The following is a 14,188-nucleotide window of genomic DNA, read 5'->3' as shown; positions in this document are numbered from 1 at the left end:
CACAGTAATTACAGTCCATAATACATGATACACACAGAGCAATACCTTTTAGCACATAGTAGGTACTAAATCAAGTAGCACACAGCAATTACATATATTCTTTTATTCTACACAGCAGGTACATATTATTACATATATTCTCTTGTTCACACACAGCAGGTACATATACTATTACGCACACAGCAATATAGTATATTCTCTTATTCTACAGCAAATACCTTTACAGCTTAGCACAGGGCCGCCATCAGGAATTTTGGGGCCCCATACAGCCTAAGTGTCTGCCCCCCCCCGCCATTTTAAAACTACTTTTTTAAAGTTTTTAAGAAGATGTTAGATAATCATCTGAAAATAGCTGTAAATAAAACCCGATGTTCCCAGAATTAACTTTATTCATAAGATTATGATAGCAACAACTTGACCTTAGTTTTACTGGAACTATAGAATAATCATATAATAACCGCTGATGTTACAGGCCGTATAACTATATAAAGAAGGAACTGTGAGGATAACAGTTCAAAAGGGACGGGGGTGGTGTTTGTTATGGTGTGTTGTTTTGTTGCTTGTCTTATAAAATGCAAATACAAAATTTAAACAAACAAATAAGTATATTGTAAAATGATAGATTATGTACTATCTTATTTTTTTAATGTTTACATAATAACTACTTTAAAAAAACCCATCTGTCTGAAGTAGTGTAGGATTCCTGTCTAAGCAGGGGGTTGGCCTAGAAGACCTCCAGGGTGCCTTCCCACTGTTATTCTATTCTAATTATCCAGGGGGATGTGTAGTTATCAGTGGTATTAAAATAGGAGCTGTTAAAAAAAAAACCAACTACAATTTCATATTGCTTCACAACTCAATATCCTTTTTGATCTAGTTTTTACGCCCATCGGTGAACGCAGGTCTGAACGAGCCCGTGGTATCCAAGTTAATTTCAAAGTAGTACACTGCTCAAAAAAAAGTGAAGGGAACACTTAAACAACACAATATAAACTCCAAGTTGTCAATCAGCGTTGCTTCCTAAGTGGACAGTGTGACTTCACAGAAGTTTGATTTACTTGGAGTTATATTGTGTTGTTTAAGTGTTTCCTTTATTTTTTTGAACAGTGTAGATCAGGGGTCCCCAAACTTTTTACACAGGGGGCCAGTTCACTGTCCCTCAGACTGTTGGAGGGCCGGACTATTAAAAAAACGTGTGAACAAATCCCTATGCACACTGCACATACCTTATTTAAAGTAAAAAACAAAATGGGAACAAATACAATATTTAATATTTATTCTTCCTCTTTCTCTCTCTCTCCCTTTCTCTCTGTCCTTCTGTCTTTCTAATTCTCTCTCTCTCTTTCTCTCTGTCCTCTCTTTCTTTCTTTCTCTCTCTTCTCTCTTTTTCTCACTCAATCTCTTTCTATCTCTCCCTCTTTCTCTCTCCCTCTCTCTGTCTCCTCCTTTCTTTCTCTCTCTCTCTCCCTTTCTATCTCTCTTCTTCCTTTCTCTCTCCCTCTCTATCTTTCCCTTTCTCTCCCCCCCTCTCTCTTTCTCTCTCTCTCTTCTCTTTCTCTCACTCACTCTCTTTCTATCTCTCTCTCTTTCTCTCTACCTTTCTTTCTTTCTCTCTCCCTTTCTGTCCCTCTCTTTCTTTCTCTCTGTTCTTCTCTTTCTTTCTCTCTGTCCCTCTTTCTTTCTCTCTGCCCCTCTCTTTCTCTCTCTCTTATCTCTCCTTCTCTCACTCACTCTCTTTGTATCTCTCTCTTTCTCTCTCTCCTTCTCTATCTCTCCATCTTTCTCTCTCCCCCTTTCTATCTCTCCTCTTCCTCTCTCTCTCTTTCTCTCTCCCTTATTTTTTTTCTCTCTCTCTTTCTCTCTCATGCACCACACCAGCAGCAGAGAGAAAAAGAGAGAGGTAGAGATCGGGCGCGTTACCGGGTGGTGGAGGTGGTGTGGGGCCATGTGTGTGTGTGTGAAGATGGGGAAGGGGGGGAGTTTTGAGGAAAAGATGGAAACTCCTCGCCCCAAAGAGGGAGCAAGAGAAACGCGCTGGAAGCGAGCGAGACAAATGGGTGGAGGCCAAGGTGAAGCCGGATGACAAGCAAAGCAGGTCCGCCTCCTTCGCAGAGGGACGCGAAGAAGGTTGGCGCAGCCCAACGTCAGACGGCGGAAAGTTTGCTGAAGTCCACTGGCAGCCCGTCTTCGTGGGCGGGCGGGCGGAGGGGCGAAGTGTTCAGCGAGCTCTTCTTTGCCCTCCGCGCTCTCTTTCTCTCTCATACACCACGCCAGCAACAGAGAAAGAGAGAGAGCGAAGGGCGACGAAGAGCTCGCTGAACACTTCGCCCCTCCGCCCGCCCACCCACGAAGACGGGCTGCCAGTGGGCCAGGCGAACTTCCTCAGCGAGCTGCTTCGTGAAGAAGCTGCTCTCCGACTTCCCGGTGGTGGCCACGGCGCTGGGGCCATGCGGGACCGCTTATCCAGGCAGGCGTGGACCAGCAAGCCGCCTTCCGCTCTCTCTCTTTCTCTCTCATACACCACGCCAGCAACAGAGAGAGAAAGAGAGAGAGCGGAAGGCGGCTTGCTGGTCCACGCCCGCCTGGATAAGCGGTCCCGCATGGCCCCAGCGCCGTGGCCACCACCGGGAAGTCGGAGAGCAGCTTCTTGACGAAGCAGCTCGCTGAGGAAGTTCGCCTGGCCCACACTCGACGACTCGTCCACCAGGAAGACCAGCTCCAAGCGGTCGCTCTTCTCTCGCAACTGCCTCACCTGCCGCTTGAAAGCATGCCCGAGTTTCTCCACTCGGTTGCCCACCGCTGCAGCGGGAGACACCGCCAACGACGTCCCGGCGGCGCCCGTCTTGAACGGAGCCGAGAGCGCCGCTAGGGAGCTCAAGTTGAAGGGGCGGTAGAGGTTGCGCGGCTGCCCGGGCGTCCATGCCAGAGCCCCGCCGACCCACAAGCACATCCCGGCGAGCCACCACATCCCTCCGGGCTCGTCCACCGTCTATGATTAAAGTCCTTTTTAAAAAAATTCCGAGTTTCCTCACGTCGGGCCCGCGCCTTTCCCCCCCAGACGGCGGAAATCTCCTCAGTCGCCTCACCACGGCGCGCACGTGGCGAGGGCTGGCGCGCGTTTGTCTCGGTTTGGCGCTTTCCCGCTTAAAAATAAAATAAAATTATAATTACCCTCCTTTCGCCGCCCCCCTTGTAAGCCCTTCTCTACCTCTCTCTTTCTCTCTCTGCTGCTGGTAAAGGCAGGCAGCCGGCAAAAGAGGGAGGGTACAGACTGGGCATGTGCAAGGAGCCGCTGACTGCGGGCCCCAATTTGCCCGGGGCCCGGTACGGCGCTCCCAGTAGTACCCGTCTATCGGCGGCCCTGACTTAGCACACAGCAGTATAGTATATTCTACACAGTATATTGCACACAGGTCTTATAATATATTCTAATATAATATGTACATGAGCCGGGGTGGCGCAGCAGGTAGAGTGCTGTACTGCAGGCCACTGAAGCTGACTTGTAGATCTGAAGGTCAGCGGTTCAAATCTCATCACCGGCTCAAGGTTGACTCAGCCTTCCATCCTTCCGAGGTGGGTAAAATGAGGACCCGGATTGTGCTGGCAATAGCCTAGCTCTGTTAAAAAAGTGCTATTGCTAACATGTTGTAAGCCGCCCTGAGTCTAAGGAGAAGGGCAGCATAAAAATCAAACAAACAAACAGACAGACAGACAGACAGACAAACAAACAAACAAATAAAAAATAATAATAAATTCTCTTATTTGCACACAGCAAAGATATTAATACTAACCAGCATATATACACCAGTAATCAACATTACAATGTAAGGCAAGAGATCAGACACAATGCAACAAAGCTCAACACAACAGAATGCCACTACAGAATGCAACAGAGAGCAGCACATCTGTTTCCCTTATATGGCTATATTGCAGCCTAGCTCATAATTGCTGTCTAGCTCTTAAAGTAATACTACTATTTTCTCCTAACATATGTTGCTGGTTTATCTTCATATACTGGAAACCCAACCATTACAGTACGTGGTACTGACACTCTCCTCTTCTCTGCCTTCTGCACAGCCACACGTCAGGGAACTGAACCCAGCTGTTCCTCTTCTTCCTTATCAGCCACCTCCAGACCTGGGGGCTGTTGACTCTCCCTCTGGGGGCTGATGGATGGCCCAGGCTCTGCCTCTCTCCCTCTCTGCCTCTTCCCCTCGAAGCTCTCAGGTTGCCTGGATGCTGACCCTGTCACCCATGCCCCCTCCTCTTCTGACTTGGCTGTTGGAGGACCCGGCGGCCAAGAGGCCACAACAGTCAAGAACTGCCTGTGCTGCCCTCCAGCCAAAGATGCCAAACTCAAGGATGAGTTTGCTAACCTGATGGAGCACCTTTAAGGCAGAGGGGTTCCAAGCAGACATTAGTTTCTCTCCCGGTTGCTAGGAACCATCCCAAGTAGGATAACTGCCAGAACCTGCTAGGTTGCAGAACACCCACTGAACTTGCTCAACGCTACCAACTTTGCCCAGAGCATTGTACCGAGACATCCTTGCCAAACGTTCCCATTTCTGGAAGCCCCGAGTCTACGGAGAGGGGCGGCATACAAATCTAATAAATAATAATAATAAATAATAATTTAGCAACAGCCTGACATGGAGAGGACAGGAAAAGAAGACTTTCAATGAACTAGTATCAAGTTAGACCAAGTCTCATTTGTGTCATTGATTGAAGATCCAGGAAGGGCTGTTTAAGAAAGAGACTTGGCAGTGCTATCCTGGAATCTTCTTTTTGCCCAAGGGCAAGGCAAACTTTCCCAAACAATAATATGTTGTGATTTTTGGGAATATGCAAGTTGCAAAACCATTTTGGAAACAAAAAGGAGACCTATAGCAAAAAATATTCCAAGCCAGTCCACTTTCTCGATGAATCAACCACAATTATTGCTGTCTCATTGGTTAGCTGAATTGGGGACAGAGAAAATGGCTGCAACAGTTTTCTGATGTTCAGTTGGTAAAATATTGAAGGTCATTAAAAAGCTTTAGGAAAAATCTTCTGTCCCTTCAACCAGGCGGTGGGGGGGTTTCCTCCTTACCACTGCTACCGGTGCGATACGCGCACAGCTTCGGGTCTCCAGGGTGCACGTACACACATCCCAGCAAGATTTTGCTTCTGCACATGTGCAGAAAGTAAAATTTCACGGGAGGATGCACACATGCGCAGAAGCAAAAAATTGCAGAAATCTCGCACACATGGGCATTCCCCTCATGAGATTTTGCTTCCTGTGCATGTGCAGAAGTAAAATTTCACTGGGACGTGTGCATGCACATGCTGGCGACGTGGAGTTGCATCCACGACTTCATTTTCACTACCAGTGCACAGTCTGGCGCATACTGAAAGATGTTTGATAGAAGTTCTTTTGTGAACTTTTAGAAGAAAATGGGAGGGAACCCCACCCCCAAATTCTGACATATGAATTGGATGATTACTAAAATTTTTAAGATATATATATATATGTGTCACATGTTTTTTTGCTGAATTTGAAAATTAAGGGAGACTAGGATAGATCTATTTCAGCCTTATTTTGGCCTCATCAGCTAGCCATACTCTCACTGAGACTTGAACCTGCAACCTTTGCCTTGTATGGTGGAGAATTAACCTCTAGGCTACAGTATCCAATCCCTTCAGCTCTGCACCAGGGAAGGGCTACATATTTTTGTGTCGAATCACCCTGGTGTATTGAAGGAACATCACAGCTCCTTTTTGCCTCTTGGCCCAACCCAGGGCCATTTCCAAGGCAGTTAATTTTATTGACAGCCGACAATTCTATCTGTATGTGTCACATGTTTTTTTGCTGAATTTGAAAATTAAGGGAGACTAGGATAGATCTATTTGGGCCTTATTTTGGCCTCATCAGCTAGCCATACTCTCACTGGGACTTGAACCTGCAACCTTTGCCTTATAAAGTGGAGAATTAACCTCTAAGCTACAGTATCCAATCCCTTCAGCTCTGCACCAGGGAAGGGTTACATATTTTTTGTGTCGAATCACCCTGGTGTATTGAATATATATATTCTTAATATACATATTCTTAATTCATTCCATGACCAGGTTCTTAAGTAGAAATGTCTGTAAGAAGAAGCAATTTGTCCCATAGGAATCAATGTAAAAGCAAATAATGTGTGCGATTGGGGAAACCACAGTGAGATTCCTAGAGAGGCCCCACGGAGGCTTCTCCCCACCTTTTCTGGCCCTGTTTTCTCCCAGGAGATTCCTAGAGAGGCTCCACGGAGGCTTCTCCCCACCTTTTCTGGCCCTGTTTCCTCCCAGGAGATTCCTAGAGAGGCCCCACAGAGGCTTCTCCCCACCTTTTCCGGCCCTGTTTTCTCCCAGGAAATTCCTAGAAAGGCCCCACGGAGGCTTCTCCCCACCTTTTCCAGCCCTGTTTCCTCCCAGGAGATTCCTAGAGAGGCCCCACAGAGGCTTCTCCCTGCCTTTTCCGGTTATAGTTTTGGAGGCTCGGGTTTGTAAGTAGAAAATGGTTCTTGAGAAGACACCAAAAAAATCTTGAACACTGGTGGTTATCTAGAAAATTTTGTAAGTAGAGGCATTCTAAGGTAGAGGTACCACTATATTATGAAAAAAACCAGGATGGCACCTTACATAAACTATAATGGAGTTTTTAAAATGCATCTCTAATATATATATATATTAAAGGAGTCTCCGATTTCTAGAATCGTATTTGGATCTAGTTAGATGAAGCTGTATTTTCCTCCCTTTGGCACACACTTCAAACAACAACAAAAGTAACAACCTTCTTGCTTTCTCCTTTTACAGCATTTCCAGCAAGGAGCTTTCAGAATTGATTGAAAAGTTGCAGAAAAATGCTGACCAAGTGGAAAAGAATATTGTGGAAACAGACTCAAAAATGCAAAGTGTAAGTTGCGGTTGTGCCCTGGGTTGTGAGTTATTGAAATGATAATTAAATTTGTTTAGAACCAGTCTGTTAGAATTTGAGTCAGCTTCAACGCTCTTGCTGTGAGAAAATACTAGTTTTTGTACAGTGCTGATCTGAGTCTGTTGATGCCACCTGGTATTTCTATTCTATTCTTTTCTTTTATTCATCTATTCTTTTCCTCATGGATGTCAAGATTAATCCCACTCTCTAATTTCCAGGAAGCTGTAAATTCTCCTCCTAACATTTGGCCCATTGAATCTATGAGTAAAACTTGTTTTTCTGCTACTACTGTGTTGTCTGGCATGTTGCGTTCTTCCGCTTCCTCTTCTTCTTCCTCTTCTTCTCCTCCTCCTCCTTCTTCTTCCTCTTCTTCCTCTCCTCCTCCTCCTCTTCTTCTCCTCCTCCTCCTCCTCTTCTTCTTCTTCTCCTCCTCCTCTTCTTCTTCTCCTCCTCCTCTCCTCCTCTTCTCCTCCTCTTCATCTTCTTCTTCTTCCTCTTCTCCTCCTCCTCCTCTTCTTCTTCTTCCTCTTCCTCTTCTTCCTCCCCTCAGATTAACTGTATTCACAAGCCACTCCTGAAAGAGTTGAGCATTTCATGTCCAGATGGGTATCTAACCACATACCTATAGACATCCTTCTCCTTCTCCTCTTCCTTCTCCTCTTCCTTCTCCTTCTCCTTCCCTTCCCCCTTCCACTCCTTCTTTTTCCTCCTTCCCTCCTCTTCACCTCATTCTCCCCTCCCCCTTCTCTTCTTCCTTTTCCTCCTCCCCCCTCTCCTTATCCCTCCCCTTCCCCTTCTTCTCCTCCTATTATTCCTTCCCCTCCTCTTCTCCTCCTTCTCCCCTCACCCTCCCCTCCTTCCTTCCTTCCTTCCTTCCTTCCTTCCATCCTTACTTACTTCCCACACCTTTTCTATCTATCTGTAATTATTCATTTGAAATGGAACATGAAGAATTAAAAGCTGACAAATGTTTAGTGACGCAACTCTTTTAGAAATGCCGGGTGTCCCTTCTGAAGGTACCAACTGTTTGATTAGGAGAGTTTTTCCTTCAAATGGTCTGGTTTATGTTCCATTTTTAAAAGAGGACAAGAGAGTAGGATTGGATTGGATCTCTAAAAGGTTTTCAGCATCTCTTTGTACCATGTCAGTTTCAGAACTTGGAAAAAAGTACAGATAATAATTTTATGCCGTACAGATAGTTCAAAAATATTTTAAAATTATTGAACTTTATCTTTGAGTCAGATGAATGTACTTTCTGTCATTCCTTCTTATAAGACAGTGATAATGTGAGGACGTTGCAAAAAAAAAAACCCCATGTGTTTTAATGAAGCTTTATTCTCGCGGCATCTCTAACAACTTGTTGGCTTCTAGGACCTGTACAAACTCAAGGCTGGGAAGCCCACACAATACCAGGAGATCACGGCAGACAAGTTGATTGAATCTGACAAGCTGCTTTATGTCCTGGATGGAGATGCAGCCATTGCTCGCCACATGAAACATCCCCAGGGGGACATGATCACGGAAGAGTAAGTCTGGAGTGATAGCCCAAGGGTCACCTTGACCGAGAGACCTGTGTTACTTTTCGTCACATGGTTTAGTGCAGTTTCAAAACACTGCACAAGGGCCAGCACGTGATTTAGTTTTTTAAGAAATACTTTAATTTGAGATGCATGTTAATATTATTCTCAAAGAGGAATCATGATGAAAATCTGGAGCTCTTTCACCAAGTTTCTTTTGAGTTGAATCCAGAGGTGAAATCCAGCAGGTTTAATAATAATAATAATAATAATAATAATAATAATAATAATAACAACAACAACAACAACAACAACAACAGAGTAGGAAGGTACCTTGGAGGTCTTCTAGTCCAACCCCCTGCTTAGGCAGGTAACCCTTATACCACTTCAGACAAATGGTTATCCAACATCTTCTTAAAAACTTCCAGTGTTGGAGCATTCACAACTTCTGGAAGCAAGTTGTTCCACTGATTAATTGTTCTAACTGTCAGGAAATTTCTCCTTAGTTCCAAGTTGCTTAGTTAGTTAGTTACTTAATTCTACATTCTGGAGAACTGGTAGCGGAAATTTTGAGTAGTTCAGAGAGCCGGCAAATACCACCTCTGGCTGGCCCCAGAAAGGGGTGGTAATGGTAATTTTGCAGTATCCTTCCCCTGCCATGCCCACCAAGCCACGCCCACCAAGCCACGCCCACCAAGCCACGCCCCACTAAGATATGCCCACAGAACTGGTAATAAGAAAACCCTGTTTCTGAAGACTTAATGGAAAGTTCCATATTGTTTTTCTCCATTTTTATATGGAACCCTTTGACACAACTTTTTTTATAGGACTTGATTTAGTACCCTGGTTTAACAAATTGCCCCAGTGTTCCATTTAAATGCTTCATTTCTGGAAATAATTCAAGGTCAACTAGATGTTGCCATCTGGGTGGACAAATTTTTTGAACTATGGATGTGAAAGGGCAGCTTGCATGCTACCTATGCAGATTCAGAGGCAAGGAAACCTCAGAAGGAAATTGCTGTGATTGTTCCTCTTGCTGGCAGCTTCTTTGAGGGATGAACTGCACATTACATTGAGTATTTTTCTTTTCTATATTTTATGACCACTTATAAGATAGAAAATATAAACAGCAGCTGGCATTTTCCACCCTTTCCCTTCTATGCAATAATTGGGATTGCAGTCCCCGTCTAACACTGTTCTCTACTGAAGCTGCTATTTAGGTTGAGGGACCAGAGGTGGGCAGTCAGGGGCTCTGTTATTTAGGTTGAGGGACCAGAGGTGGGCAGTCAGGGGCTCTGTCCCAGTAGGAAATTCCAGGAAGCGTGCGCAGCTGCGCCCCCCGACATGTCCCCGTGAGAGATTTGGCTTCTGTGAAATCTCATGCGAGGATGCATGTGAGAGTGAGATTTTTGGCAATTTTCACTGGGTTTTTTGCTCCTGCGCAAAATATCGGTAAAAATTGCCAAAAATCTCACTCTCGCATGTGTACTTGCATGAAATTTTTCTTGCTGTGCATGTGCAGAAGACAAATCTCGTGCTGACAGGCATGTGCGTGCCTGCAAGGGGCTCAGAGGGTGCACCAGTAGGCGGTAAAAGGAGCGGCCCTTCACTGCAAGGGGCCACACATGGAATAGAGCTCTCAATTTTGGTCACCATGACAAAGAAGATGTTGAGACGCTAGAGCAGTGATGGCGAACCTATGGCATGGGGGCCACAGGTGGCACGCAGAATCATATCTGGTGGCACGTGAGCCATTGCTCTAGCTCAGCTCCAGCGTGCATATGTGTGCCGGCCAGCTGATTTTTGGCTCGCACAGAGAGTCTGGGAGGGTATTTTTGGCTTCCAGAGAGCCTCCGGGGGGATGGTTGAGGGCGCTTTTACCCTCTCCCGGCTCCAGGGAACCGTTTGGGGACTGGGGAGGGCAAAATACAAACCTATTGGGCCCACCAGAAGTTGGGAAACAGGCCTCCGGGGGTGGGCAGGGGAAGCTGTTTTTGCCCTCCCCAGGCATTGAATTATGGGTGTGGGCACTCCCGCATGTGCGATAGCATGCACGCCTGCTCTTTCGGCCCCCGGGGGGAAAAACGTTTGCCATCACTGCTCTAGAAAGAGTGCAAAGAAGAGCAACAAAGATGACTAGGGGACTGGAGGATAAAACATATAAACAATGGTTGTTGGGATTGGGTATGTCTAATTTAGTGAAAATAAGGACTAGGGGAGACATGATAGCAGTGTTCCAGTATTTGAGGGGCTGCCAGAAAGAAAATGGGATTAACCTATTCTCCAAATTCCCCAAAGAAGACTCAATGAATGGGAACTAATCAAAGAGAGAAGCAACCTAGAACTAAGGAGAACTTTTCTGACAGTGAGAACAATTAACCAGTAGAACGACTCGCCTCCAGAGGTTGGAGGTTTTTAACAAGAAATTGAACATCCAGATGTTTGAAATGGTATAGGGTTTCCTGACTGAGCCTGGGGTTCGATTAGAAGACCTTCAGGATCCTTCCAACTCTGTTATTCTGCAAAGCTCTTTCATCATCATCACAAAGGCCCATGGAAATTGACGCTTCCGAAGAGGGCAAGGGAGGGAGAAGTTCCCGATTTGAGCAAAATTCAGTATTACAAGGGAATGGATGTAAAAAGTTTGAAACTCTTGTCCACCTGTCATTGTAGGAGAAGGGTGGCAGAACCTGAGGGTAGAATCAAAAGAGGAAGCAGCCTAGAATCTTTATGTAGTCACAAGTGGACTGAGCCAAACTGTTCATGAATTCTGTTGACCCTTATCTAGCCAAACTCGGGCTAATTATTAATGGAGTAGAGCCATGTGCATAGGCATGAGTAGTAATTCATCACGTGTGGTCTTAATTTATTGCACCTGACAGTCATGGAAAAAACCAGATGAGAATACTTAGTTTTTCTTTTCTTCAGTATCCGGCAACTAAAGGAAAGAGTCAACAACTTGCGGGGGAAGCATGATCAGATTTACAATTTCACCCCACATGAAGTTGAACCCGAGGTCAACTGGTCCTCCACAATTGAAGAGAAGCAGGTGGGCTGGAAACATTGATGTGCTTTCCTTTGTTCTGAGAAATGGGCTGGGAGGAGGGTGCTTATGGCTCTGGATGGACCTCTTCAATCAGAAAGGGAGCCCCCAAGAGGAAATCAGTTGGGCCGAATTGTTTTCTTCCCCAAATTCTGCTTAAAGGGACTCTTTAAAAAAAAACATTAAATGAATCTGCTCTGACTTGGCAACCTTTCAGGTGCATTGAAGCACTGCCCCAACTGGATGTGGTGTAGTGGTGGGTTTCTACCGATGAACCGCTCTGGTAGCACCCTGCAGATTGCAGAATTTGCAAGCCAGATGGCTCCTCTGCTATCTATGCCAATCCATTGTGTGGCACCATCTTTTCCCCCTGGAATTTTTGGTGTTTTTTGCTTTCAGTGCATGTACAGAAGCAAAAATTTCATGAGGGGACACTCGTGCATGTGGGGTTTCAGCACTTTTTTGCTTCTGCGCATGCAGCATAGACCTGGCAGAGGCTCTTCTGAGCACGAGGTGCCACTGTTCTTGCTAAGTGGCATCTGTATTTTTTAAAATGTGCCTGGACTCCTGGAACTATGGGAAATGATGTCCTTATCTCCTTTCCTGTGCCCTCTTTCCCAAGGAAATCCTGAACAACCGAGGCTTCGGCACAGACCTGCCATCCGTCAATGGTCAAGTAGAAGAGCACAACATCTTCCACAATGAGGTGATGGCTATTGGACCGCATATCAACAAAGAAGGTGAAAAGGTATCCCTCTCACTTCTTGGGTCTTTGATCAGATGGGGACTGGAGGAGAAGCAACAGTGGAAGGTCTATGCTGCAAGAGAAATTCAGCAATGTGCAACTTTGGTGATGCAGTGGTTAGAATGCGGTGTTGCAGGCAAACTCTGCCCACTGACAGGAGTTCGATCCCAACTAGTTCAACGTTGACTCAGCATTCCATCCTTCTCAGATCGGTAAAATGAGGACCCAGATTGTTAGGGGCAAGAGGCTGACAATGTAAACCACTGGGGAGTGCTAAAAAGCACTGTGGGAGGAGGTGGCAGATATTGTAAGTCTAAGTGCTATTACCATTATGGGGAAGCTGTTCCTGTTGAATGTGTGTCTGCATCATCTGAAGGTACAGGAACCACTGCATTCAATAGCTTTCCCAACGAGTGATTTAAACAAACCTTTCAGGCTTATCTAATTTCTGTATTTTTGATTGATTGATTGATTGATTGATTGATTGATTGACTGATTCATTCATTCAGAGAGATCTGTTGACCAGTCAAGAGATAAGGAAGGAGATGAAAGATTCAATAGTTTCTCTCTTTCTCTCTCTCTCTCTCTCTCTCTCTCTCTCTCTCTCTCTCTCGTGTGTGTGTCTGTTTCATTGTTTCTCTTTCTCTATGTGCGTGTGTTTCTTCTGTCTATCTGTCTGTCCATCCGTCCGTCCATCCATCTCTCCATCCATCAATTCATTCATTCATCAATTCATCCATCCATCCATTCACTCTGTATGGCTGGCCAACTCAGTAAATGACTCTGACTGGCCATACAAATAATGAGCTTGAACAAAGATTCCAGAAGTGATATTTTGTCTTCTCAACCTCAAATCCTCTTCTATTCCACATAAGCATTGGCAACCTGGTACTTTCTAGGGGTTTGAACTTTTGTTTCCATTAACTTTAACCAGGGGTGAAATTCAGCAGGTTCGGACAGGTTCTATACAACCGGTGGCAGCGGTTATGCACTGGCAGCAGTAAATCACACCACTGACTTGTCCCACCCCACCCCACCCTTCCCACTCTTTCTCTCCTCCTTCTCAGGCTCATACCCACAGAGGAAACATGAGAAGGAGGCGAGAAGCAGCAAGGTTGAATGTTAGAAAACTTGGCAGAACTTTTCTGTTGGCTCTATGGGCGTGGCTTGGTGGGGTGGTGCCATCCCTCCTTGCTGTGAATGACATCAAGTTGGCCACACTCATTCGGTCACATGTTCCCCACCAAGCCACACCCACAAAACCGGTAGAGAAATACAGTATTTGAATGTCAACCCTGGCCTTAACTAATCAAGTAGTAGTGGCAAGGTTTGTGGGAGTTGTAGCCCAAAAGACCTGGATGGGGCAAGGTTGCCGTATCCTCCTGCTGCTGGTTCAATTGCTGTGTTCTGTAAAAAAAAATTCATACTGCCCACAGAGCTTTGAATACCAGGTAGCTGTGGAAAACCTTGCAGGTTGTTGTTGTGAAACAGTGTGTATAATTGTCTCCTTGGAGAAACTTATTTAAAGATGTCACTCCTGGGAAATAGATGGGACCAAGGTGTAACTTATTATTAGCACATTTTTATTAGAATGGGCTAATTCTCAGGTCTTCCATAGATGCTGCCTATCTGGGAGGTCTGAAGGACCAGTGTAGTGCCATGTTTTTCAGTCTTGACCCATCTTATAAAATGGCTGAGGTTGAGGTACACTGGGGTAGAGACTGAGGAACATGAAGAAGAAGGAGATTTTGTTTGACAAATATATATAAATAAATAAAATAAATAAAAATAAAGAAGAAGGAGGAAGAAGGAGGAGGAGGAGGAGGAGAAGAAGAAGAAGAAGAAGATTTCATTGGCAACCTTCCATCTTCAAAGATAATGGTATCAGGCGCTAGAAAGAGTTCCCAGAATAGCATCTAGTGTGACTAAAA

The 14,188-nt window shown here is 45.2% G+C and overlaps 1 protein-coding gene across 1 annotated transcript in view; it reads left to right on the top strand.

The window, feature by feature from the left end:
- Positions 1 to 14,188, top strand: part of PPL (periplakin) — a 122,682-nt gene that overhangs the window by 57,297 nt on the left and 51,197 nt on the right. Inside the window, exons 2-5 of the mRNA XM_070760717.1 lie at positions 6,832 to 6,931; positions 8,324 to 8,478; positions 11,398 to 11,518; positions 12,135 to 12,260. Of these exons, the coding sequence (XP_070616818.1) occupies positions 6,832 to 6,931; positions 8,324 to 8,478; positions 11,398 to 11,518; positions 12,135 to 12,260 (502 nt within the window). The remainder of the gene's footprint in view (positions 1 to 6,831; positions 6,932 to 8,323; positions 8,479 to 11,397; positions 11,519 to 12,134; positions 12,261 to 14,188) is intronic.

This window comes from Erythrolamprus reginae, chromosome 9, assembly GCF_031021105.1.
Source record: "Erythrolamprus reginae isolate rEryReg1 chromosome 9, rEryReg1.hap1, whole genome shotgun sequence".
NCBI lineage: Eukaryota > Metazoa > Chordata > Lepidosauria > Squamata > Dipsadidae > Erythrolamprus > Erythrolamprus reginae.
This window is presented reverse-complemented; position numbering and strand designations above follow the sequence as displayed.